Source organism: Dipodomys merriami, unplaced genomic scaffold, assembly GCF_024711535.1.
Source record: "Dipodomys merriami isolate MVZ:Mamm:240054 unplaced genomic scaffold, mDipMer1.0.p SCAF_2, whole genome shotgun sequence".
Classification (NCBI taxonomy): Eukaryota; Metazoa; Chordata; class Mammalia; order Rodentia; family Heteromyidae; genus Dipodomys; species Dipodomys merriami.
Genome location: NW_027203381.1, coordinates 119615773 through 119642262, shown reverse-complemented (window position 1 = coordinate 119642262; position 26490 = coordinate 119615773). Strand labels below are relative to the sequence as shown.

The window sequence follows — 26490 nt, the reverse complement described above, 5'->3', positions numbered from 1 at the left end:
TTAGCAGGGTTCTTTCTAAAAGCAGACTCTATGCAGAAGCCTGCAGAGGTCAGAGGCTGGAAAGACTGGGGTGTGTGTGTGGGGGGGGTGGGGGTGGGGGTGGGGGTCCTGGCAGGAGCGAGGCTGGGCTAGAAGGTGTTTGTGTGTCTCTGGATGTTGGTGGGAACTCCAGCTACCAGTGGGGACATGAGGACTACGGCTTTTCTTATTACTACTAATCTTGACTGACTCACACACATGTGCTAGTACTGGGGCTTGAACTCGGGGCCTTGGACTCTCAGCTAGCTTTTTCTGCTCAAAGCTGGCACACTTGATCCACACTTTCATGTCCAGTTTTTTTTTGTTGTTGTTGTTGTTGTTGGTCGTGGGGCCTGAGCTCTGGGTCTGGGCACTGTCCCTCAGCTCTTCCGCTCCAGGCTAGCGCTCCACCGTTGAGCCACAGCGTTTTCTGCTTATGTGGTGCTGAGGAATTGAACCCAGGGCCTCCTGCATGCAAGGCAAGTGCTCTACCACTGAGCCACCTTCCCAGCCCAAGTCTAGTTTTGTGAGATTTTTTGCTGGCTGGTTTTGGTGTCTTTTTGTTTTTTGAGTTCTCGGGGAAGCCATGGCCCCTGGTTTGGGGCAGTTGGTCCTGGAGACCTGAGCTCGGCCGGGGACATTCCCCTGGGGGCTGCTCTTCCTGTTGGGGTGCTGACCTTCTTCAAGGTCAGGTTTTCTCTTGGACAGAGTAGTTAAACTTGCAGCTGGGCCTCACCCCCAGGGGCGAGGCTGCCTGGCAGCAGAGGTCTAGGCCGGGCTAGGCCAGGTGGCACAGACCTGCTTTGTAGGGCAAGGGAGAGGGGGCGGGCTCAAGGTCAGTGGCAGAATCGCAGTTTGCTCTGGTGAGAGGCAACCTTGACGAGTTTTCTAGCTCTTTCCAGATGGATCTTAAAAGCTAGCCAGTGTGGGAATGTGACAGTCTTGTGATTTTTAATTCCAGGCTGGCTTCAAGGAACCCGAGACACGTCTTCACCCTGATGCTGCTGCTGCTGCGAGAACCGGGATGGCGGTAAACTCAGTAAGTGGTTAATGATCACCTCAGCTCCTGTTCCTCTGGTATCACCCACAGGGCATGCTGGTCAGCGTTTTTAACAGCCAAGTTGGTGTGTGTGTGTGTGCGTGTGTGTGTGTGTGTGTGTGTGACTGGTTTGCAAGGTGTGGTCAGGAGCAGTGGCTGGGGCGGAGCCAGGCCTGCATGGAAGGAACTAGAAGGCCTCACTGCTGGGTAAAACGTCTGTGTCTGGGCCACCTCTCTTCCTGCTCTGAGAGTTGGGAGGGGACAGGGTGCTTCCAGAGAGCCTGGGGGGGTATCACACATGGAGGAGGCGCCGGGCAGACCTGCCTGGCAAACCATTGTCCCTGTCCCCAGAGCTCTCCCCCAGGGAAATCCAGTCTGGGTCTCCTGTCCTTCCTGAACGGGTATTCATCTGATGCCTGAAGAAAGTGCACTTAGTACAACTCCATGCTTAGTGAAAATGTGTTCCCAGATCCTGCAAGAAAAGGCACCACCGGTTCTCACTTCCCTGTGACTGGTCGGGGCACGGCAGGACTCCCCCGGGCGCAGTGGCTGGGCGGCCCGGCCGGGTGGGCTGGCGCGTTGTTTGATTGTCTGGATAGAGGCCAGGGGCTCGCACTGACTTTGAACCTCTGCTGCTCTCATCGGGATCAGAGACTACGTTTGCTTTTCCTTTAACCTGGCTTCCGGTAGAAATCATCGGGCTTTTGGAGGAGAGTGTGAGTGAGATATTATGCACAGGTGAACCCAGGAGTCTGCATTTGACCCGGCCTCGAATAATCACATTTCCTGGAGGGCCCACGGAAGCTCCTCATCCTCTCCTCCGGATGTCCGTCCAGGAGAACAACTTTGCTGCTGTTGTCTGTGAGACCACGAGAGACAAGAGTAGAAACTGAGCAGGAGAAGAGGGTTCATGAGAACAGAGATGAGGACAGACATGGTGTCCATCCGAGGCTGAGGAGAGGCATACAAAAGGAGGATGGAGGCCGGGCACCAATGGCTCACATCCTAATCCTAGCTACTCAGGAGGCTGAGATCTGGGGATCTCAACTCAAAGCCATCCGGGGCAGAAAAAATGCATGAGACTATTATGTCCAGTTAATCACTCAAAAGCTGGAAGGGAGCTGTGTCTCAAGTCATAGAGCACCGGTCTTGAGCCACAAAGCTTAGGGACAGCATCCAGGCTCTGCGTTCAAGCCCCCAGCCTGCCCCACCCCCTCAAAGAGGGAGGAATAGCTAATAAGGGAGGAAGGTGGGACACTGAGGTCATGATGTTCAAAGCACCTAGGTGAAAATGGAACTAGGCCCATGAGGAGAGGAATGGGGTGGAGAGGGCTGGAGGAGATGGAAGGCTAGACGCCGTTCAAACCCCCTGTGCACAACTACTTACATACGATGAGTGAATGAATGGAAGAGTGAATGAATGGAGTTGCTGGCTGTGGGCCTGGGGCTGCCGGCTGGGAGAGGATGGGCCTTGAGGGCCGTGTTGGGAGAGGCCGGCCTTGGCTGGGGCAGGAGCCGGGAACACCTTGCTGGGCCGGGGCTGCTGCGTCTATGCTTCTGTGCGAACACACTTTGACCCAGAAAGAAATTCCGCGGGGAGGGCAGAATCTATGCCCTGGGCACAGACACAAGCACGTGTAAGGATATGGACTCCAGCAGCACTGCCAACAGCGCCCTGGCGGGAGAGGCAGGTGAAGGAGGGCAGGGCTGCAGAGAGGAGAGGCAGCAGTGTCTCGGTGCGGCTGCCTCACGACGCCGTTCACGCACCTGCAGCCACCGTGGGACGCGTGGTCACGCTCCATACCCGTCCTGAACACCGAGCCAGGCACCAAGTGAGGGCTGAGGCGTTAGCTACTCTGGACCTCAGAGAGATTCTGCTGGCCCTGGCTCAGGACAGACCCTTCCCACCTGCCCGAGAGTCCCGGAGGGAAGAGCAGGAGGAGAGGCTGCTCTTTTTGGATATTTGTAGTGTCATTTATAGGCCATGCAGAATTGGGCGTCAGGAAGCTGACAAACACTCGTGGCTGTCCTGTCCTATCCTATACCAAGATTTCGGGTGTCCATTTCCAGATGTCCATTTTCCATCCCTGCAGGAAGAGATGGTCTCCGTGGGTTCTAGTCCAAGACTTTGCTACATTGTTCTTATTGCTATCCTCCTCCTCCTCCTTAGTATTATCTGTGGAACCGGGGGTTGAATGCTGGCCTTGCATTGCAAGACAAGTGCTCTACCACTTGAGCCACACCCCTAGTCCTTTCGTTTTGTTTGTAGTTTGTTTTTGGAGCAGGGTCTTGTGTTTTTGCCTGGCTTGGTTTACAGCTGTGATCTTCCTGTCTCTGCTTCCTGCGTAGCTTGGATGACAGACATGTAGTTCACTAGCCTGCCTGGTTCCCGTAACTGTTATTTTTTTCCTCTTTACTAAACCCCAATATTTGTCTGTTTTTCTTCATTTCAAAGCGTAAATAGCAAGAAGGGGGGAAAAAACTAAAGCGAAAAACCAAACCAAACCAAATCCATGGTCAGTTGAGGATTCTGGGGAGTTCAGAGCTGTGATCTGGCAACTCTAATAAACTGGCAAAATTGTAAGAGCCCTGTTTGCAGCTGTGGGGTGTCGCGTGCTGTTATAAACGTCACCCCGCAGGCTAAGCTAGAGGTTTAAGTCATCTATCTTCTCTCCACCTGTTTTAGGGGCCACCGCCGGGTATCGGACCTTTCTATGAAAACCACGGGTACCAGCCGGAGCACCTGTACCCCCCGCCACAAGCTGCGCCTCCCGGTCCCTACGTGGCATTCCCGGCTTCATACTACCCGTCCCCCGTCCCCCAGTATGCCCCGAGGGTCCCCACGTACACCTCCAGCCCGGCCGCCGGCACGCAGCACCCGTCGCCCTCAGGAGCAGTGTACGCCTCAAGTAGGACCTTTTCCGTGTTCATTTCCTATCATGGACCTCGGTTTCTGGGTCTGCCCTGTGCACCGGGCTCTTGCTTCAACCTGCTCTCTCGCCGGCCCGGCACAGGGGCGCAGCCTGCTTGAGGCCCGCGGAGGGGCTGCGGGCCTAGTGTCCCCTCCGGCCCCAGAGACCTCTGCCTCCCGTGCAGCCCCGCCTGGCTGCCCGCGGAGCCTGTCAGTCCTGGTCTCCGTCCGTGGCTCACGGATGTATCCTCTTTGGTAACTGGTAAAGCTCTTTTGGGTGGGAATAAATGATGGGAACGTGTGTGTGGCTTGCGGGGACCTGAGGGTCGCCAGTCGGCTGACGCACAGTCACATTGCCTTGGGGTCAGCGAGTGGCACAGATTTAGCGCGCTCTCACCGCTGCTAGAGAACCCAGGTGGAAGATTGGATTTCTTTTGGGACTCACTCCAGTCCTGCATCTTCTTCCTTCCCTCCTCTCGGTCCCTCGGTCTCGATGTCTGCAGTGTCGGTGCTGGCTTTCCCTTCGGGCTGGCTTCAGAGTTGGGCGCGGCCCAGGCGTGGGACCTGGGGACGTCACTGCTGTGGGGCCTGCGTGTGTGACGCAGGCACCGTGTCTGTGCTGGCCGCACGGTGAGCGGTCAGCGGAGAAGCCGTCTCCACATCCTCCCCGCAGCCAGCTCACCACGCAGCCCGGCCTCCCACATCCGCTGCGGCCATCTCCACTCATCTGTTTGGCAGCTCCCCTCTCTCACCCTGCAGTGGCTCCTCCCTCTCCCCTCCTCCTTCCTCCTCCTTCTCCTCCTCCTCCTCCTGCTCCCCCTCCTCCTCCTCCTCCCCTCTCCCCTCCTCCTTCTCCTCCTGTTTCCCCTCCTCTTCCTCCTCCTCCTCCTCCTCCTCCTCCTCCTCCTCCTCCTCCTCCTCCTCTTCCTCCTCCTCCTCCTCCTCCTTTTTCCTCCTCCTCCTCCTCCTGCTCCTCTTCCTCCTCCTCCTTCTCCTCCTCTGCTTCCTCCTCCTCCTCCTCCCCCTCCTCCTCCCCCTCCTCCTACTCTCTCCTTAAATTGAGCAGGTATCAACTTTAGCTTTGAAACTATTCTCCAAGCTATCATTTCAGAAGTCCCCGCTAGAATGTAAGTGGTGGTTTGTTTTTGCTTTTAATCCATTTGCTCTAGCAAGCCCTGGAGATGTTTCGTTTGACCGGCCAGGCTTGGACCTCTGACACCTGCATCTGCCACACTCAGCTTCTCCAGTCCTGGGGTCAAAGGGCCAGGAGCCACTAGAGGCCTTGGTGAAGCACACCCGGCCTGTGCCAGCCCTCCACACAGCTCCCCAGGGCCACGTCAGGTCCCAGGACAGAGGACAGAGGATGCCCTCCTGTCCACTTACTCTAAGAACCCAGTGCTGGCAGCTCACGCCTCTAAGCTCGGCCTCTCAGGAGGCTGAGATCTGAGCCTCAGAGTTCAAAGCCAGCTCAGCCAGGAAAGTCCATGAAACTCTGATCTCCAATTAACTGGAATAAAACAATGCCAGATAGTGGAAGTGTGGCTCGAATGGTAGCGCCAAAGCTCAGGGACAGCACCTAGGTCCTGAGTTCAAGCACCTTGTACCAGCACCACACGCACACATACACAAAGAGCCAAACAGATGCCTGCCCCCCTCCCCCCTCCTCCCTCCCCCTCCCCCGCCCCCAGTGAGGTGAAGTGGGCCTGAACTCAGCAGGCGAGGTATTGGGGCACTGCGGGCTCCGGCCTCCAGCGCGTGGGCACGTGCTTGCCTCCGAGCCTCCTTAGTTGATCACACATAAAATGGCATGCAGAAGAGTTGCCCCAGGAGCAAAGCGTTCCTGGAGAGAAGTGCCCTTGGTATGGGGCAAAGAGGCCGCTTGGAATTCCTCCCAGCCGCCTCTCTGCCCGGGACACCGCGCCAGTCCCCACCCCCAGCTGAGCTTTGGTGAAGTCTCTCGTGGCCCTGGTTCTCGGCTCAGTGGCTGTGGTCTCCCCTGGCAGCCCGGGCTGGGCACAGAGGCCCCAGGGGACAGGCTCCATCTCCCCTGGGAGTGCCCGCGGGCAGGAGAGTGATTTGAGAGCAGTTGTAGACGTCACCAGGGGTGGAGACACGTTGAGAGGTGAGGCTTGGAGCTCCAGGACTCCGGCCTGTCCACCTCCACCACCCGAACCCTTCCTGAGAATTCAGCTCCGCAGCCTCATGCGTGCAGGTGCTCTACCGCCCAAACCACGGCCGGGCCCTGTCTTCTGAGACTTGGGGTGCGTCTTCCGGCTTCAGCTCTGAGCAGCCAGGCCAGACCTGATGCTTTGGGCTGGCGAAAAACCTGTGACGTCCTCCAACTCATTTATCCTTGGCCGGATTGTTTTGTCCTTCACGTGACTTTATTTTGTCGTTCTGGCCTCACCAGGAGCTCGATGCTCCTTGGGCCGTGGCTCCCTGGCTGGCCTTGCCCCGCAGGACTCTGGGCAGCAATTGGAGTTTTCTCTGGGGGTTGCCCAGTCCAGGGTGTTAGTCCAGTTGGCCGCCCGGGGCTGCAGCGCACCTGGAGTTATACACTTCATTGAGTTTATGGAAATGTGAATAGCCAATCACAAAGACAGCTCAGCCTAGCACTGAGCTGATAGGCAGGTGCCCTCCACTCAGCCTCCTCCTCCCCACCCCACTGGCTTTTCGTTTGCTTTTCAGATAGGCTCCCCTGTTAGCTCTGCCCGGGAGCCAGCCTCCAGTCCCTAGCCTCCTGCCTCTGCCCCTCAGGTAGCTGAGATTACGTGTGTGTGCCACCATGCTCTGCCCTGATACCATTTTTTTTTTTAAGAGCTCAACTCTAATGAACTTGGTTTTGAGAGTTTTGGCTTTCTGCTTTTATTAAAAAAAACTTTTTTAAAAAAGCATGACAATTCCCTCAAGTTCAGATGCACATTCGGAAGTATATAACAGGTGTAACTCAGAGGCAGGGTGCTCGCCTAGCAGGGTGAGGATTTGAGTTTGAACCCAGCACCACGAGAAGAATATACAAGCCAAAATAGAACTATTGTTGAACGCTGGTGCTCACAACTGTAAATCCCAGCTACACAGGAGGCTGAGATCTGAGGATCTCAGTTCAAAGCCAGCCTGAGCAGGAAAGTCCATGAGACTCGTATCTCTAGTTAACTGCCAAAAAAGCTGGAAGTAGAGCTGTGGCTAGATTCTTGAGCAGAAAAGCTAAAGGATGGTGCCCAGGCCCCGAGTTCAAGTCCAGCACACACACACACACATGCACACACACACACACGCGCGCGCACACACACACACACACACACACACACACACACACACAGAACCAGCGTCCTGAGGCTGCCGGTCACTCCAGGCCCACTGCTCCTGGAGCCAGAGCTCCACGCAAGCCCAGTACTGGCAGTGGAGTCCACTTTCATTAGGCGATTCCACCCCGCCAGAGACGGTGGCCAAGACCAGGCCAAGCGGGCGGCGCGCTCGGCGCCTTCTCTTTGACTGGGGTTCCCAGCTGGGGTGTGGAGTGAGCCTGCGGCCAGCTGGGCTCTGTCCTCCAAGAGCCAGCCCATCGTCCTTCCCGGCTGACGGGCCCGTTCTCCTCCTCTTCCTAGAGACGAAGAAAGCGCTGTGCGTCACCCTGGCCCTGGTGGCGGTCCTGGTGGGTGCTGCGCTGGCTGCCGGCCTGCTCTGGAGGTTTTGTAAGTGTGGGGTTCCCCCATCCCCCCCATGTGACCCCACCCCCTGCGTGGGGCCCTTCCCATAGACCAGCCACCCCTTCTCCCCTCTGTCCCCTTCCCTCCCTTCTGTCCCCTCCTCTCCCTCTGTCCTCTTCCCTCCCTTCTGTCCCCTCCTCTCCCTCTGTCCTCTTCCCTCCCTTCTGTCCCCTCCTCTCCCTCTCTCCCCTCCTCTCCCCTCTCTCCCTTTTCCTCTCCCTCTCTCCCCTCCTCTCCCTCTCTCCCCTCCTCTCCCTCTCTCCCCTCCTTTCCCCTCTCTCCCTTTTCCTCTCCCTCTGCCCCTTCCCTCCCTTCTGTCCCCTCCTCTCCCTCTCTCCCCTCCTCTCCCCTCTCTCCCTTTTCCTCTCCCTCTCTCCCCTCCTCTCCCTCTGTCCCCCTCTCCCTCTGTCCCCCCTCTCCCCTCTCTCCCTTTTCCTCTCCCTCTGTCCCCTTCCCTCCCTTCTGTCCCCCCTCTCCCTCTGTCCCTCCCTCCCCTCTCTCCCTTTTCCTCTCCCTCTGTCCCCTTCCCTCCCTTCTGTCCCCCCTCTCCCCTCCCCCTTTTCCTCTCCTCTCTCCCCTTGTGTCCCCTTCTCTCCCGCATCCTCTGTGGCCATGTGGGCATTGTGGTCTCCCATCGCCCCCTCCCCGCCCTCCCTGTGTGTCCTCTTAGCCAGTGGGGCCGCGGGCTCTTCCCGTGGTGGGGGCACAGGAGGTGAGTGTGCGGGATCTCCCTGGTGCTCAGGGCATGCATGGCATGGCGCGGTGTGACCTGCCCTGTCTTGGGGTAACCTACTCCCCTGCCCCCTCCCTGCCCCCCCATCTCTGCACAGCCTTGGTGGCAGCCTTGGGCAGGCAGGCCCCTCCCTCCCGATGCCAGCACAGAACGTGGCTCTGGGGCCTCTGCCCTCTGCCTGGGCGGTGCCTGGCACCCTGAGGCCCCAGGAAGCAGCGAGCCCACGGTGGTGACCCCCACAGCAGCCCACCCCACGGTGCGGGCGGTGCATGGGGCAGAGACACGCCCCTTCCTCAGCAGACAAAAGAGGGGTGCTTCCTCCCACTCCCCAGCTCCAGGACGGGTGGCGGACCCCTGGGGGCACGGGGCCGTGTGGGGTTCAGCGCCTCCCCTCTCCTTGCCAGTGGACAACCGGTGCATCTCGGGGGTGGAGTGCGGCAGCTCGGGGACCTGCATAAGCGCCGCCCTGTGGTGCGACGGGGTGTCCCACTGCCCCAACGGGGAGGACGAGAACCGCTGCGGTGAGTGGGGCTGGGGGGGGGGGCGTCCCAGAGGGTCACACAGCACGGGGGGAGAGGCCAGACCAACATGTCCTCCTGACTGCCACAGGGGCCTGCCGAGAGTCCCGGGGATGGGGAGCCTACAGTTCTCCTGTCAGTCTGTCTATCATCTATCTATCTATCTGTCTGTCTGTCTGTCTGTCTGTCTGTCTGTCTGTGTCTGTCTATCTATCTGTCTGTCTATCTGTCTATCTGTCTGTCTGTCTGTCTGTCTATCTATATCTATCTATCTATCTATCTATCTATCTATCTATCTATCTATCTATCTATCTATCTATCTATCTACCTACCTATCTATCTACCTATCATCTATCTATCTTTGTGCCTGCCCTGAGGCTTGAACTCAGGGCTGGGGTACTGTTCTTCACTTCTCTTCTGCTCCAGGCTAGCACTCTACCACTTGAGCTGCACCCTCCTGTTAGGGCTATTTTGGTGATGATTTGGTGGCTTTCCAGCCTCCCCAGCTTCAAACCTCGATCCTCAGATCTCAGCCTCCTCAGCGGCTCTCAGGCGTGAACCCTAGGCGCCCGGCTTTCAATGTCTTATTTTCAGGTGACAGGTAAAGCCCCGCGCGTCGGCGCGGGTGCAGCCGTCCGGGAGCGGCACTCACCTGCTTGTGGCGGGAGAATTTTACCATCGGTCCTTTTGGTGGCTTTCAAGCGCTCTGTGCACATGTGCGCATGTGCGCGCGTGTCACCCTGTCTCCCTGGAGACCCTGGGCCCCTCTCATCTGATTGAATATGTGTCCCCAGCTAGCATCTCTCCAGGCACGCCCCCCAGGTGTCCGGTGGCCACGGCCTCTGCCTCAAGGGTGAGAGAGAGGGAGAGAGAGAGAGAGCGAGAGAGAGAGAGCGAGAGTGAGCGTGCGAGGCCCAGGTGCTGTGTGCTCTTCTGTGTGGTCAGGGCGTCGCGTTGTATGACTGGGGCTCAAGTGTGTGCTCGTATCGGCTGGTGTGTTCTTAGGTTGATCTTCAGAGCTACTGTTGTGACGCGTGCCTCTCACTTTTCCACCCTCGCTGTCCAGCTCGCTTCCCTCCCTCGGGATGTAAGTGCTGCGTGTGCGCCTTTCCCTTTCTTGACTCGCACTCGGGGCTTTCCCCTTGCTAGGCGGGCGCTCTACCTGCCCTTTTTTTCTTTGTCCTGCACTGGTATCTTTTGAGCTCGTGTCTTCTTGCATCTGGCGCATGTCTGAGTCACAATTCACTCGTTTTGAGTTTCCCGGCTATGCTGGCACGAGAGGAGCGCCGCACGGCACCCAGCCTCTTCCCTGGAGATGGGGTCTCTTGGACTTACCTGCTCAGGGTAGCTTAGAGCAACGATCCTCCAGATCTCAGCTTCTCGTGAGCCCCGAGTGCGGTGGCAGGCCCTGCCACTGCGTTGTGGGGAGGGAGGCGTGGATGAAGCTCACGCACGGGGCTGGCCTCCAAACACAATCCACCTTTCTCAGTCTCCAGAGTAACCAGGTTAGGGCGTGCACACCAGCTCTGGCTGACATCTTTTTAGATTGGTCGTCTAACAGGTGTGAGGCACCCTCTCCTCTAGCTTTCTCCACTTTCTAGCCATCTCTGAAGGTGACCTTGAGGGAAGCCAGATGGCCCCGGGCTCTGCGGCTCTGCTCTGCAGCTGCTGGCACGTTTGATGGGTTTTTGCCGAGGCTTACGCCGTAGGTCCCCCTCCGCTGCACGGAACCTCTGTGCTCTGGCTCTGTCTGCCCCACCCTGCCCCGCAGCCCCCAGCGGCCACTGGCTTGTGTACTGTCTCCAGAGTTTTGTCTTTTCCAGAATGTTCTGTGGTTGGAACCCCATAGTGCATTGCCGTCCCAGCCTGCTTCTCCCACACTGGTCTGTGTTTAGAGTTCCTCAGGGTCTCATTTCCCTCAACTGGGAGTCAGTCCCCGTCCCCGTGGTCCAGCCCCCCGTGGTCCAGCCCCGTGGTCCATCTGCCGGACAGAGGCCGCTCCGTCCGGTAACACGTGGCCAGGCCTCACAGGTTATGTGGGTTCTGTCCCTGCCAGGGCACTGGGCGCCCTCAGCCCCGGCGTGTGGCGTGGGGGGTGGGCCAGGCCTCAGTTTACCCTTCGTCTTCCCCCAGAACTCAGCACACCATGTAGGAGCGTTTACGCTCAGACCCCAGGTGTCCTCACAACTTGTGATTATTTAGTGATTTATTTATGGGTGCCAGTACTGACGCTGTCCTAGAGTGCTCAGGGCCAGCGCTCTACCCCGCGAGCCACAGCCCCGCTTGCAGCCTTTTGTTATTTAATTGGAGATAAACGTCTCATGGCCTTTCCTATCCTCACTGGCTTTGAGCTGCAATCTCTGGATGCTGCCTCTTGAGCAGCTGGGATGGCAGGTGTGAGCCGCCAGCGCCTGGCACCTTATTCATTCTTTCTATACAAATTTACTTTAGGGCTGGGAAGGTGGCTCAGTGGTAGAGTGCTTGCCTTGCATGCATGAGGCCCTGGGTTTGATTCCTCAGCACCAAATAAGCAAAAAGAAAAAAAAAGCCAAAAGTGGCGCTGTGGCTCAAACAGTTGAGCGCTCACCTTAAGCTGAAGAGCTGAGGGACAGCGCCCAGGCCCAGAGTTCAGGCCCCATGACTGGACCTCCCAAAATTATTTTATTTTTAACTCTTTAATTTTTATTGTTATTATAAAAGTGATGTACAATACTATGTTGAAAAATGAACTTTACAACTTGGACGGGGGCGGGGGGAGTTGTGGGGTGGAGGGAAGGGATGGTGGGGGAAACAAAGGTAACCCTGCTCCATAGGAAATGTACTCAGTACCTGCTCATGTAACTGTAACTCCTCTGTACAGCATTTTTACAATAAAAAACATACCAAAACAGTGATGTACAGAGGGGTCACAGGTCCGTGAGTCCGGTCTGATACATTTCTTCTTGGACAGTGTCACCCCTGCCCCCTCTCTCTCTCCTAGTTTTCCCCACCCCCCTTCCCCCATTCACAAGTTGTAGAGTTCCTTTTCAACAGAGTGTCTAGTGAGTACCACTGCTGCATTGTTCACCCTTTGTCCCTCCATTCCATGTCCTCCTTACCTGTCCTCTCCCCTACCCAGAGATAGATAAATGGACAAACAAGAGAAAAGGAAAAGCCCTCTTGTTTCCATTTCCTGGAGTTCGTTTTGATTAAGATGAATTTATGTGATCAGAGGCGGGGCGTCGCGCCCGCGTGTTCCTCCCCGAGCGTCCTCCGGCCGTGTCCCCGCGTGTGAATGCCTGAGTCCTGATCATTGATCATGCCCGGGGGATTCTAGGGGCAGCTTCTGCGCCATTGCCCTAGTCAGTGTTAAACCAGCCCGGCAGTCTGTCCTGTCCGCACCTCAGATGCGCGGGTGGCAGCCGCATGCGGTGGCGGGCACGGGCCTCCACGGCCCCCCTCCATCTTCTGTCCCCCCCAAGGGACCCCGTGCCCCTTCGCGCCTTCATAGATTTTCTCGTAAGTGTGGACTCGGGCCACGCGTGGGCCTTGCGTGGCTTCCTCCCCTCGGCCTCGTGTGCGAGGCTGGCACCGCGCCCTCGGTGCACAGCGTGCTGGCAGCGTCCACGCTCGGCCTCCGCCTAGTGCTCCGCAGCAGCAGCAGCAGCAGCAGCAGGCCGTGGCTGTGGGGCCTCTGCGTGACACAGGGCCGGGAGTCATGGGGTTCCCCCAGCAGTGGGGACCATGGCCCGAAACTCACCAGGAATCTCGCTTGTCGTGCAGTTCGCCTCTACGGACCAAACTTCCTCCTTCAGGTCTACTCGTCCCAGAGGAAGTCCTGGTACCCTGTGTGCCAAGACGACTGGACCAGCACCTACGCCCGGGCGGCCTGCAGGGACATGGGCTATCAGTGAGTACCGTGCCCCCCAGAGGCGTGTTGGCTCATGGCAGTCGGACGTAGGTGTCTCCCAGAGCATTGTGTGTCCCCCTCTCCCCACCATCCCGCCCCCTCCCCTGCCACCCTGCCCTCTTCCAGGGTCACTGTCACCCTGGCCCTCTGCTCCCTGATTCCCTGGGAACATCCTCCCTCGGGGGTGTAACCTGGGGGCTGAGGGGGGCCCTTGGCCCATGAGCTTCTAAGCTCAGGCTGAGTCTTTGCTCGTTGCCTTCCTGTGGGGCCATTGAAGGGGAGAGACGCGACCCTCAGAATTATACTTAAGAAGTTCCTAGGGCCAGGCGTGCCAGTTCACACTGTCACCCCCGCTGCGTGGCAGGCAGAGGAAGGAGGATCACAGACGCAAGACTGGCTCTGGGCAAAAGAGTGAGACCCTGTCTGAAAAAAACAACTAAAAGCAATAGGACTGGAAGCAGTGCGGCTCCAGCGATAGTCTACTTACTTGCCAAGTGAGAGGCCCTGAGTTCAAACCCCAGCACCACCAGACACCAACCCAACACACAAAAAGCAGACATTCCCTCCTGCACACCGTGGCCAGGGGAAGTGATCTGTGGCCAGTCAGTGCAGCACTCCCCTGAGCTCTGGTCGGTGTTCTGTAGCTGTAGCGAACCCCTGAGACCGGAACACGTGTAAAGAACTCGGGTTTGTTTTGGCTCGGGAGGCTGGCAAGATTAGGCGCACGGTGCTGGGATCTGACAAAGGCCTTGTGTAGCTTCAGCTCAGGGCAGAGAAGCAGGAAAGCAAATGAGCAGGAGGGACAAAGGAAGCTGGACCTGCTTTGTCACAACCTGCTTTTAAGAGAACCCACCGCTTAGAGAATGGCATTAATCCACAGAGGATAGAGTGCCGGACCCAGCCGCTTCCTAAAGGTCTCCCTCCCACCTCTTATTGCTCTCGATTGGGGACATGGACGCTATAGCCCTGCGGAGGAGGGGAGGGCCCTGGCTGCGCCCCGTGCCTGGGGGAGGGGGCTGTGGGATATATTGCCTGTCTCCTTTGGGGTGTCTCCGTGTGGGTCTCTGTGGTTTTGGGGTGCTCGGGGGTGGCAGTTTTCAAGGTGAATTACTATTGGATGAGAAAGTTGGCATCCTAGCTAGTGAGAAGCTTCAAAATGCCAGCCCTTGATGGCCCAATTCCACCACACAGCAGCGTCCCGTGCAGCCTGGGAGCCTGGGGGCGTCGGGTGTGTAGTCTGGGGGGTACAGGGCCTCGCGCCCTGCTAGGCAGACAGCCCGGCTCTCAAACCACACTCCCAGCCCTTGTTGCTTTTGATAAGTTTTCAAGGAGGGTCTCACACTCTCGCCAGGGGTCTGCTGAGGACTTCTACCCCTACTCTGTCCCCTAAAATCTTACAGCAAGTGCCCCCATGCCGCCCGATAGGGGCATTTTCACAGCCGCACGTATGGTTAAATGAAGTGTGCTCATGCAGCCTGTTTCTTATCTTCGTGTTAACCACACTGGATTAGAAGCAGGATGGATGGAGGACTTTTACTTCACCCCTCAAGATTACTGGATTATAGCAAAGGTTATAAGACAAGGATGCATGGTGAGAATTTGTAGTTTGTCTTCCAGAATGCTCACATGATCCTTCTTATTCTGGACATCACCGGAGAGAGGTTTTGATGACTTAGCGTAGGGTTCGTGAGTGCTTGCATGTGAACCATGCTCTGAATCCTGATCTCCTGTCTTTTAGGAGCAGTTTTTATTCTAGCCAAGGGGTTCAGGATGACAGTGGCGCCACGAGCTTCATGAAGCTGAACATAAGCGCGGGCAACATCGACCTCTACAAGAGACTCTACCACAGGTACCCCGCCGATCTTCTGTCCCCGGGGTGGAATTCCATAATGCAAAGAACCAGGAGGTCCTGCCCCCAGGCCTGTCCTACGCTGAGCTCCAGAACCCGTGTGCTGGCTTGGGGTGTGTTTGGTGCTGGTAGAGATGAGAATCTAGCCAGGCCTGGCATCCTCAGGAAGAGGCCGAGGTTTATCGATCATCTCATCTGTGACCTTTGGTAATTTGTAACCTTGTAAAACTGAGGCTTGGCTTTATGCTTCTTCATTCTCCAGATACTAGAAAAGCCCTCCTGGGCCAGGCTGTATGTGTCGGTCAGCTTACTGTTACTGTAATGAAATGTCGGAGGCAGACTGCTTTATAGGGAAAAGAGGTTTTCTTTGGCTCGTGTTTTGGGGAGATAGAGGATCCAAGCATCACAGCCCAGCCCAGGTTCTGGCAAGGACCCTAGGCTGCATCCTGCCTTGGGCATGAATGGCTAGATCAGCTAGTCAGACATTCCTGAGCCTTGAAGCTGATTTGTGACCGGGAAGGGCACAGTGTGTCCACTGGTTGGGCATGAGCTCAAGTCACGGGCCACATGACTGATGGGGGCGGGGAGGGGGAGCGGGGACCGCCCCTCTTATTTGCACCTGTTTAAAAGGTGTGTGGGATGGTTATTCTCCTCCAGTGATTTTGATCTGAAAGCTGTGCATCTCTTCCTCTTCTCACACAAGCCCTCCTCCTTCCGGGTCCCAGGAGCCGAGCTCTGATACAGGGCCCCCCTCTCCCAGTGGGGAGGGAGTGTGTTCGCAGGCCTGGTGTCTCTGGTTGAGGTGTCTGGGGCTTTGACTTCCGTACTTGGGACTGGGGGGGGTGCGGCCGGTGGATGCCCAGGGCTGCCCAGGTGTGCCAGCCAGCCAGCAGGTGAACCTCAGTCATGGGCCCTTTATGCCAGCTGAGTGGCTCTTTGTCCCTCACAGGGACAGCCCAGACAAAATCGGGGAGTCAGGACAGGAGCCAGGCTGGGGGGGGGCAGAGCAGGCTGCTAGCCTTGGCCAGAGCCTCAGGAACAACTCCCAAGGTGGCAGGTAGCTTTCAGGGAAGAAGAGAAGGTCATTGTCTAGAATGTCACGGCTGTCTGCGCGGCGTGGGGGTGGGTGGGAGTCTGAGTGGCCCTTTCCTGCCAGGCACAGTCCCCGGCTGGGCTGTGCTTCCCAGATGATGAGGATGTGGGGGGCTGGGCCCTGAGAGTCTCAGGACTCTTAGGCATTGTGCTCCTCCACAGGAAAGTGCTTTTGAATGACCCATCCTCCTCCAGCACCCTGTAGTTACTATGATGCCAGACTGGGAGAGGCTTCAGGAAGTACTAGGTCTTCTCGTAGGACCCAGGTTTGTGTGGGTGATGTGGGAGGGTCCTAAGGGCAGGGCTTTGCTTCCATTGGACACTCAGGTGAGGGGATTTTGTGATTGGCTGCCTTGGGTTTTTGTTGTTCTAAGAATGGAGCCAGCTCAAGCTGTGATTGGTGAAGACTCAGCAGATTATTTTGCAGATGGCCCTGTTGTTTGGTAGGTAGGTGAGGCGCCGTTGAGTTGTTCAGAGGTGGTGGTGGCCCTGCCTCCATTCCTGTCATGGTCTAGCGCGGCAGAGCTCACGGCTGGTGGTCGATGGATTCCAGGGCCTCCGTCTCTCTGTGTTGAGGGCTCCTCTTCAGATCGCAGCACACCCATTACTGCTGTTTCATTCATAACCTGGGGAGATCCAGTCCCAAGCGAATGACTCAACTTTCTCTTCCCAGGCGAAATACGTTATGCTGTGTCTTCTTGCCTCCGAGACTACACATGTAAAGCCGACACACAAAAAGCAGAACTTTCCAAACCATTCCCTTGTATTTGCGGATAATTTGCCTCTGTGTGTGTGGGGAGGGGTCGTGATTCGAGATGTAGTTTTTCTGTGCAGCTGAGGTGGACCTCCTTTCTGTGTGGCTGAGGCGGTCCCCCAACTTTTGATCCTCCTGCTTCAAGCCTCCGGGGTGCTTGTGTCCCACCCTGCCCAGCCGAAAGGGTGGTTTTAACTTATGAGAATGGAACAAAGACGATGCCCGTGAGCGGGGCCGTCATTGAGCCGCGTGGGGTCTGAGATGCTTGGGACGGGGCGTGGTTCCAGTTTCGGGTGTTGTTTGAACACGCACAGCCAGACAGCGGCCGCTGGAGCAAGTCCAGCACGAGGCTCGCCTGTGTGCTGGGTCGCCTTGTGCACAAAACCGGCAGGTAACGTCAGATGAGTTCAGACAAACAAACGTGGATTGCCACCTTCCGGCTGGGGTCAGACATGCCGCTCCGCCTGTGGCTTCACGGTAGCAGTGCTCGGGAAGGTCAGATTTGGGCTGGTCGACTGCATCATGATCATATTTACCCGAAGGGGAAGCAGGAAGAGATAAGGTTATGTAACTTGCTCAAGACCACAGAGCTGGGATTTGAACCTGGTGCTGGGGCTCGGGGTGCGGTCTCTGGCACTGTCCGCTCCCCCCGCCCCCAGTGTTTGGGAGCCAGGCGCCTCTTTGTCTCTTCGCGGACCGGTGACCAGCCTCCTCGCTCTTCTTTCCAGCGACAGCTGCTCCTCGCGGATGGTGGTCTCCCTGCGGTGCATAGGTGAGGGCTTCCGGCCTCCCCCTGGTGGTCCCGCGAGGATCACCTCATGGCTCCAGACAAGGGCTCCCCTGGGAATCTGGGTAGGTGGCCAGGGCAGGACACAGTGGGGACAGGCAGAGATCTCCCCGGAGGCCGTTGCTCCCTGCCAGGAGCTCCATTTGGGTTTTCTTTGAGTGCCTCAGCTTCCCCTGGAGGCCGGAAGCTCAGGGAAACCCATGGGCCCTATGCTTTGTGCCACCCTGAGCTGGAGGTCTAACCAGGAGGGTTCCTTCTCAGGAAGTGAAAGGGCAGGGAGGGAACCCCAAGATCTGTGTGTGGGGGGGGTTGTCCCCAGCTACAGAGCTGTGACATGAACGACCACGTAGCAGTCAGTAGCTACCAGGACCCTCCCCCTCCCCCCAGGAAAGAGAGCTCAGAGTCCAAGTGTGCTCTTTGCTCCTCCCCAGGGAAGCTAGCACAGCCGCTGACATTGGGGAACCCCATCTCTGAGTCTCTGGTCCCTCAACTGTCTATAAGTGTGGCCGTGTGGGCCGTCAGGCCAGCAGACCAGCGGGCTCATCTCCCATGGGACGGGCAGAGACTAGCACACTGCGGCTTCCTGCAGCCCAGTCTCTGCAGGTCCCAAGTAGCTATCCTGTGGCCTTTGTCTGCCCCAGGGGACAGGAGGATCCCCGGGAGGCAAGCAGGGACCCACCAAAGGTCACTGCAGCCCTGCCCATGTCCTAGACAGACACAGTGCTCCAGGGGGCAGGTGCTCGCCCAGAGGCCCCATGACAGACACAGCCTGGGCCGCCCCAGGGCGCCAGGGCCCCCCCAGGGCGCCAGGGCCCCCATGCCCCATTCCTGCTCTCTGGAGCCCCCCTTAGGGAACTGGCTCATGCCAGCGAAGCCTCCCTAGTCCCCTCCCAAGAGCTGCGGCCCCTGCCTGCTCCTGCCCGGCTGAGCTGGGACCAAGGCCGCAGTCCCTGCCTTCCTCTGGGGGCTCAGGACTGTGCTCCAGGATAGAACACTGGGGCCACCCGCCCCGGCCCTCCTCTCCCCTCCCGCCTCTCCCCTCCATCCTGCCCTCCTCCCCCTCCCTCCTGCCTCCCCCCTCTACTCCCTCCTGTCCTCTTCTCCCCTCCCTCCTGCCCTCCTCCCCCCTCTCCTCCCTCCTGTCCTCCTCTCCCCGCCCCTCCTCTCCCTCCTGCCCTCGTGCCCCCTCCTTGCCTCATTCACCTCGCTACCTCTCACCTTCTTCCAGCCCTACTTATATTCTTTTTCTTTGGCCTAGAGTCTTGGGGCTGTGAGCAGCTCAGGCACCGAGGCCTTCCTACCCCAACCCTGCCCCCTTGGCGTGGAGACCCCACCACCCCCAGGGCCCCCGACGCATCCCCTCCCCTGAGCCGTGGGGCCCAGCTGTGGCTGGTGGGACCCTGGGCGCCCCTGTCCCCCCCCCCCCGGGGCGGCGGGGCCGCTGCCAGCGTGCGTGCTGTCCCCGCAGAGTGCGGCGTGTCCTCCGTGAGCCGGCAGAGCAGGATCGTGGGCGGGTGGGCCGCCAGCCTGGAGCAGTGGCCGTGGCAGGTGAGCCTGCAGGTGCAGGGCGTGCACGTGTGCGGGGGCTCCATCATCACCCCGGAGTGGATCGTCACGGCCGCACACTGTGTGGAGAAGTACGTCGGCCCCCCCGGAGGCCCGGGGCGCGGGGTGGGGGAGAGGGGAGGACGAAGCCGCAGGGCCCCTCGTCCCATGGCCTGAGCTGGCTTGGAAGCTCCAGGGCCCTGGGTATGGTGGGACAGCCATGGGGCCCAGCCCGTGGGTCCCTGAGCAGGCCACGAGAAGCGCGTGGCCTCCGCCCTGTGGCCTGGGACGTCCGGAGCCCTCGGGTCTCCTGGGCACGTGGCCCTCACGCTGCCCGAGGAAGGTTCTCTGAGTGTCTGCCCAGACGGCACGGCCCAGGCAGGGGCAGGGCACACGGCGCATGCGCCCGCTGTGTCCACAGGACTGGGCCGGGCCCGGGCAGGGGCAGGGCACACGGCGCATGCGCCCGCTGTGTCCACAGGACTGGGCCGGGCCCGGGCAGGGGCAGGGCACACGGCGCATGCGCCCGCTGTGTCCACAGGACTGGGCCGGGCCCGGGCAGGGGCAGGGCACACGGCGCATGCGCCCGCTGTGTCCACAGGACTGGGCCGGGCCCCCTTCTCTCTCTTACCCACCCGGGGCTTGGGCCCTGGCCCGTGGGGGACAGCCCGGGTGTGTCTCGCTGCATTGAGCTGACGCTGCCTCGCCTCCTGGCCCAGCCGTTCTTGGGCCGCGTGGTCTTGGGCCGGTCGCTCAACAGCCCTGAGCCACCTGACTGCGGTGCCCGCCGGTGGGGTGAAGGGTCCCTGCCCTCCGTTCGGGGCTTTCCTTCCTCTCCTCCCTCTAAGCCCAGCCCCCGGGGCCCTGAGGGTCAAACTGTTCTTCCATTGGATACAAGGGATCTTTCGCGTGGTACTAGACTCCAGAATTGTTCCTCATCGCGCATGGATGAAGCGCCTGCTGTGTGCTGGGCAAAGCTCCGGCATGCGGGGCTCTCAGGAGGGAGGAGGGCGGGCGCCAAGCTCATCGCCACACTTCCCTCTGTGGTGGGGCGTCACCTCCCCCCGGGACCCTGCGCAGCGTCTCCCGGGCGTGTGGCCTGAGACCCGACGGCCGCGGCCTCCGTCTGTGTCGTGCAGGCCTCTGGACAGACCTCGGCACTGGACGGTGTTCGCGGGCATCCTGAGACAGTCTCTCATGTTCTACGGCCACGGCCACCGGGTGGAGCGGGTGATCGCACACCCCAGCTACGACCCCAAGAGCAAGAACAACGACATCGCCCTGTTCAAGCTGCAGACGCCCCTGATGCTCAGCGGTGCGTGGGGAAGTGCCGCGTGTGCCGCGCCCGCGAGGGCCCGGTTCCCTCCTGGAGGAGGGCTGGACACGGCGTCCGGGGAGTGGAGGGCAAGGCGGGGGCAGGGGAGGAAGGAGGCCATATTTGTTCTTGGTTATGAAGCGTGACATTTCCATCCATCCACGTGAAGATCAAGGGAGCAGCTTCTCATCCCAGCCCCAAGGCCGGTGGGGGCCTGGTGACCGCTAGGGCCTGCCCTGTGTCTGGGGGACATTTAGCAGCCTCTCTGTCTTCTGTCACTTGTGACCGTTAACAAGGCTCTCGACAGCCCAAATCCCCAGAGATCTCTGTGACATCAACCATTTGCTCACGTACATTCTGAGAGCAAGACCTCTGAGGTCATCATTAAAACAAAGGTGTTTGCCTGAGCTTGGCATTTGGCCCCTGCTCTACTCGGTGTACAGTGGAAGGTTCTAGGCCCGTGGGGGTCCAGCTTCCCCCGGGGAAGAGTCTGTATTCAGGCTGGGAAATGGCCCCACACGGTGGAGCTGTCAGCCTCCCGCCGTCGCCCACGACCTTTTCTCCCTCCCCCTGCGCCGTGGCACCCGGGTTGATGGTGAGGGTGCAGCAGGCAGGGGCAGGTGTGCCAGGAACCGGGTTACCTGGTTAGGGGGTGGCAGGGAGCGCACGGCAGAACACAGGAGGACAGGCCGCAGGCCCGACGCAGAGGCTGACGCCCACTCCTCTCTTCTCGAGACAGACAGGGTGAAGCCGGTGTGTCTGCCCAACCCGGGTCTGATGCTGGACCCCGAACAGCAGTGCTGGATTTCTGGGTGGGGCGCCACATTTGAGAAAGGTGAGGCTCTGGCTCGGCCTGCCAGGGAGGCGCGTGCAGCCAGCCCGGCTTAGAAACGGAGGTCCAGTGGGCACCAGTGCCTCACACCCATAATCCTGGGAAGCTGAGATCCGAGGATCACAGTTCAAAGCCAACCCAGGCAGGAAAGACCGCGAGACTCTTGTATCCAATTAACCACCAAGAAGTGGAGCTGTGGTTCAAGTAGGAGAGTGCCAGCCAGAAAAAAGGTCACGGACAGCGTCCAGACCCTGAGTTCAACTCCTACTCCTACTCCCTTCCCCTACCCTCCAAAAACCCCAAAGAAATGGGAGGTCTACATTCAAATCTGGCAGCTGTGTGCCCAGTTTCCCCAGCTACTTAGTGGGAAGCCTCATACCGGTGCTGTATAACTCAGTGACAGAGGAGGGAGAGAGGAGGGCATGTAGCTACTTACAGTGTGGCCAGGGAGAGGCACCCACTCTTCTGAGAGCTGCTGGCTGACACCCCCCATCCTTAGGGAAGACCTCGGACATGCTGAACGCCGCCAAGGTACCTCTCATCCAGCCCTCGGTGTGTAACAGCAAATTAGTCTACGACAACCTCATCACGCCGGCCATGATCTGTGCAGGGTACCTACGGGGCGGCATCGACTCCTGCCAGGTAACTCGAGTTGATCAACTTCTGGGGCTTAACAGCATCGAAGAGGGGGAGCAAAGCTAGCATGGGCAGCCCTGGCGGGTGCAGGTCACTCACAGGGGAAAAGCTGCGTGGCCGAAGCGAGTTCTGCCCACCGTGCTCTTGTTTGCTGCAAGTGTCTGTGGACCCTTAATACTGTAGACCCTGGCTGGTAGCGATCCACGCAGCGGGCAGAGACAGCTCCTGCTGTCGTCCACACAGAGAGCTCTTCTGTGCTTCTGGGGTCACAGCTGATTTCCTGCTCTCAGGAGCTTTCTGTGTCCCCTAGGGTGACAGCGGGGGCCCGCTGGTCACACTGAAGAACGGAATCTGGTGGCTGATCGGGGACACGAGCTGGGGCTCAGGTTGTGCCAAGGCATACAGGCCCGGCGTGTACGGGAATGTGACGGTGTTCACAGACTGGATCTACCGACAGATGAGGGTAACTTGCCCACCCCCTCCTCACTGAGTCTCAGATGCCATGAGCCACGCCCGAAGGGGCCCACGCAAGCGCCAGACGCGGAGCCCCGTGCCCACTGCCCGAGGCGCTGAGCAAAGTCACCCATGATCTGGGGTGAATATGTCACCTGCCCCATCCTGGTGTCTCCTCAGGGGTCACTGCCCCCTCTCCCGCCCCCGTGTCCTCGGGTAGCTGCTGTTTAGCTTGTGACAGAACACTGGAGCAGATTAACTTAAAGGAGGAGAATTCACGAAGGCCTGCGTTGGAGGTTTTAGAGGCTCCATTACTTGGCCCTGTGGTGAGGCTGGACGCCAGGGAGGAGGCAGCTGGGCCTGGGGTGGGAGCTGGGCCGCCATGGGCGCCTTTGCCCAGAGACTGCTCACCTCATGGTGGCAGGAAGCAGAGAGAGGGAGCGGCCCGGACAACATGTCCTCTCCAAAGGCATGGGCCAGGGTTTCTTCAGCGAGGTCCCATCTCCCAAGTCTTCACCACTGGCATTCCTCTAAGTCCCTCACCCCGTGACTCTAAGTGGATGAGTACAGGGTGGGGATCGGATCAGAGCCTGCGATCCGGTCGCCTCTCAGCGAATGGGTCCACCTCCTGGGGACCAAGACACCGACACCAGTGTTCTGAGAGCTGCACTGTGCATTCTGGTTCTCCTGACCTCTCCAGCACCATGCATGGTGCCCACCCATGCCAAGAGCTCCCCGGGCTCCCCTGCAGACCCTTCCGGGATCTGTTCAGCAGCACGAGAGCAGCTTGGCTGGCCGTGCTACCTCAGATGCAGCCAGGGCTAGGGTGGGGAGGGCGAGGGCAACAAGCCCCCCCACCTGCCTCCCTCCCCAGCTTCCTCCCCCCACCTGCCTCCCTCCCCAGCTTTCTTCCCCTCCCACCTGCCTCCCTCCTCAGCTTCCTCCCCCTCCCACCTGCCTCCCTCCCCAGCTTCCTCCCCCTCCCACCTGCCTCCCTCCTCAGCTTCCTCCCCCCACCTGCCTCCCTCCCCAGCTTCCTCCCCCCCACTTGCCTCCCCCCCAGCTTCCTCCCCCCCACCTGCCTCCCTCCCCAGCTTCCTTCCCCTCCCCCCAGCTTCCCTCCTCCTCCCACCTGCCTCCCCATCCATGCTGGCCACTACTCATGTCTTCTCAGAATAGAACTTCCTCTGAGTGTCTGCAGATCAGACCCCACCCTCGCCCAGGACAAGGCCCTGGGGAGATAGATTCAGGTCAAGTCTCACATCTGTGGAAGGGCCAGATCAAGTCCCTTGCACAAGGCCTGACTGTGTCCCTCGAATGACGCAGGGCCCAGAGCTGTCCCCTCACCACCCGGCTAAGCAGGGGACTAGCAGCAGGAGCCTGGCCATCCCGAGAAGCAGGAGGCAGGGAATGGCTGCAGCCGTGCAGGCAGGTCCGCAGGTGCAAGGGAGGAGAAGGCTGAGGGCAGGGTCACCAGTGCATCCCCAGGCCACCAGGGGCCAAGCCCAGTCCTCCCTCCACCCACTCACTCGCTGCCCTCATCTGCCTGAAGATGTGACAGCATTTCTTTCCCTGTCTGAACAGGCAAACAGCTGATCCCCGGGCCCCGGCTCCACAGACACCCGCCCACAGCGAAGGAGGGCTGACCTGAACGGGCTCCTCGCTCATGACCTGTCGAGGTGATTCGAAGGTCCTTTCACTTTTATTAAACAATCACTTGTCTGACTGTACTGTCCCCGTCCTGTACCCGCTCAGGGCCGCTCGTCCAGGCCTTGCACCGGGGCCGCAGGGCCCTGCTCCGCTGCTCTTCCTGCGGAGCCCGTGTGGAGATGGGCTTGGAGGCCGTCTCTGGGCTGATCCGAGAGGGAGGGAAGAGGCCGTGGAGGGCCACCTGGCGGGCGGCCCCTGGCCTGGCTCTCCACATGCATTCGGGGCTTGTTTAGTTTGAAGCCTTCCTCGCAGCCTCTGTGGACATGGGCTGGAAACGAAGGAGAGCCCAGCCCTTCATGGGCAGTCACAGAAAGATTGGAATGCCTCCTTTTTGTGCCAGTACTAGGGCTTGAACTCAGGGCTTGGTCAAGGCTGGTGCTCTCCTACTTTGAGCCACACTTCTACTTCCAGCTTTTTGCTGGTTAATGGAAGAGTCTCACAGATTTTCATGTTCAGGCTGGCTTCAAACGATGATCCTGGGATTGCAGCCTCCTGAGTAGCAAGGATGACAGGCGTGAGCACATGCGTTTCCTTCCCCCTGGGGGTGCTGAGGGCTCAGGTAGAATCCTGAGAGCAGGCGGTGGTGCAGAGGGGCCCATGGCCCATGGCTCCTCGGGTCGTTCCCCGAGGGGACACCCAGCTCGGCCGCAGGCCTCCTCCACCCCTGCTGAGCCCCTCAAATGCTGCACTCACCCCTTGGCCCTGGCAGACGGCCTACCTCACCGAGGCCGGCCCCCAGGGACTCAGGGATGCGTGGGGCAGAGGCCATAATTAGGGCCTGGATTTCCTCTTACTAACTGGGGCTCCTGAACCCCGGCTTTGGATGTCTGTATGAAGCCCACCTGCTCAGGGCCTTTGAAACTTCATCCTTTCTGGGCAGAGCGCGCACAGTGGACATGTGACCTCTGTACTGTGATTGGCTCTGTACTGTGAACTTCCAAGGTCTGCAGAGCGCTGGAAGAAGAAAGGCGGGAGGCTGGGGCACCGATGAGAAGCATGTGGGTTGGTTGGGGCGCGGTCCTACACATCCTGGGTTCCTACCGAGATGAGGTTGTGTGTCATTACCCAGTGCGAGTCCTGAGCCGCTCCACCTGTGGCCCCTCCCCTCCCCCGGCCCCCCAGTCATGGTAAGGGGGGCCATGCTGGGGTTGCACCCGGGGGCAGGAGCTCCGCCCCAGGCCCAGGCCGCCCCACATGTGTGCCTTCTCTGGGGTCAGCACCTCGTCACAGAGGAAACATACTTGTCCCGCACTGTCACTGCAGCTCCTGTCTGCCGTACGCTGAATAAAGTGAACATGTTGCCAGCATTCTGGAGTCTTTGCGTTGTGTGTGGTGGGCAGAGCCGGGCTGCTGCTGCTGGCGTGTGGGCTGCAGCCTGGTGGGGCCCAGGTGGGTGCTGGTTGGAGCATCTGTCCAGCCGAGTGAGGATGGCAGACCCCTGCCTGGCCCTGCTTTCCGGGGGACGTGACCCTCTATCGACGCCTGCAGGAGGCTCACCCTGGCTTCCGTGTCCCATGCCGGCCTCGGGGTCCTGTGGGCCTCTTCCTGTGGTCCCATTGGCTCATGGTGGCAGACGCCAGTGCTGGAGGAGGAGGGGCAGAGGTGGGCACCTCTCTCTGCCACCCTGCTCGGCGTCTTGGGAGTATGTGTCTAGCCTCGCCTCCTGCTTAAACGTTGAACTTATACCCAGCAGGCCTGTAGCTCAGCCTGAAGGAAGCGAGTCTAAGCCATTTCCCATTGCACACTTCTGCTTGTTGGTCTGCAGACAGCTCTAGGACCCAATGAAACTCCCCAATGACCACCGAGGGGCAAGAATGCAAACCCAGGGCACACCTCTCACTGGAACAGGAGGGGAGCGCCACCTGCTGGCGGTGGCAGGGATGGACACCGGGGTCACATCCCGATTCCCCTGTCCTGTCCACACCTTGGCCTCTGAGCTTGTCACTCGTAACCTTTAGTATGCGAGTCATTTATAAGCCTAGAGTTGGGAAAAATGGGGGAGAAAACAATTTGCTAGGTGTGCACATGACCAAAGCAGTTGAAAATCTTACATGTACATCTTCAAAATAGTTTAAATGTACTGATTTTATTGGAAGGGGATGTTTTCATCTTTCAGCCAGAGAGCAGAGAGATAACTAGGTCTGTGCATTTGAACACATGCCATTTGTCATTCAGGAATGACACCATTGAATTTGCTTGCTATAAATGAACCCAGGGCATTCTTAGAGGAAAGCTTAGACTTGGTGCTATCTCTAGCTGCATGGTGCCCAGGGGGGACATGAGTGTAGGGATCACTCCTGGCTGAGTCCTAAGGGACTCTGCCTAGAACCCTGCCTCAGGTTAGCTCCCTGTCTCCCTGCTCCCCTCTGATTTCAGAGCCCTTCAGAGCAAGTGTGGGCCCTAGAGCCAGCTTCAAAGAAGCCAGCCTTTGAAGTCCCAAGGGGGCTCCATCCAGGCACAGCACACAGAGAGGGGCTCCACGGAGGCGTCACCCAAGCTCACGTCCATGTGCTGTGCTGGAGAGAAATCATCCTGGGGCCGTGCTTGGACATCAGAGACCTCAGGGCCCTTCCCCTGTGACATGGACCCACACAGGTGCTGCTGGCAGAACCCTGACACCTTGGGAATAACTGGCATCTTCTGTGGGGAGGGTGCAGACCCCCAGAGCTCTCTGACGCTGGGCACCATGTAGACAGCAGGTC

At 59.0% G+C, this 26490-nt stretch overlaps 1 protein-coding gene across 5 annotated transcripts in view; it reads left to right on the top strand.

The window, feature by feature from the left end:
- Tmprss2 (transmembrane serine protease 2) overlaps nt 1–25095 on the top strand; it is a 34042-nt gene extending 8947 nt beyond the window's left edge. For 4 of the 5 annotated variants that reach the window (XM_070030741.1, XM_070030738.1, XM_070030743.1 and 1 more), the window contains exons 2-14: nt 980–1057; nt 3744–3966; nt 7574–7660; nt 8813–8929; nt 12689–12815; nt 14554–14664; nt 17239–17282; nt 18766–18934; nt 19982–20157; nt 20897–20992; nt 21489–21631; nt 21936–22088; nt 23663–25095. In XM_070030741.1, the coding sequence (XP_069886842.1) occupies nt 1043–1057; nt 3744–3966; nt 7574–7660; nt 8813–8929; nt 12689–12815; nt 14554–14664; nt 17239–17282; nt 18766–18934; nt 19982–20157; nt 20897–20992; nt 21489–21631; nt 21936–22088; nt 23663–23674 (1473 nt within the window). In that variant the 5' untranslated portion in view covers nt 980–1042 and the 3' untranslated portion in view covers nt 23675–25095. The remainder of the gene's footprint in view (nt 1–979; nt 1058–3743; nt 3967–7573; nt 7661–8812; nt 8930–12688; nt 12816–14553; nt 14665–17238; nt 17283–18765; nt 18935–19981; nt 20158–20896; nt 20993–21488; nt 21632–21935; nt 22089–23662) is intronic. The other variant, XM_070030739.1, reaches the window with a different exon arrangement.
- The last annotated feature ends 1395 nt before the right edge of the window (nt 25096–26490 follow it).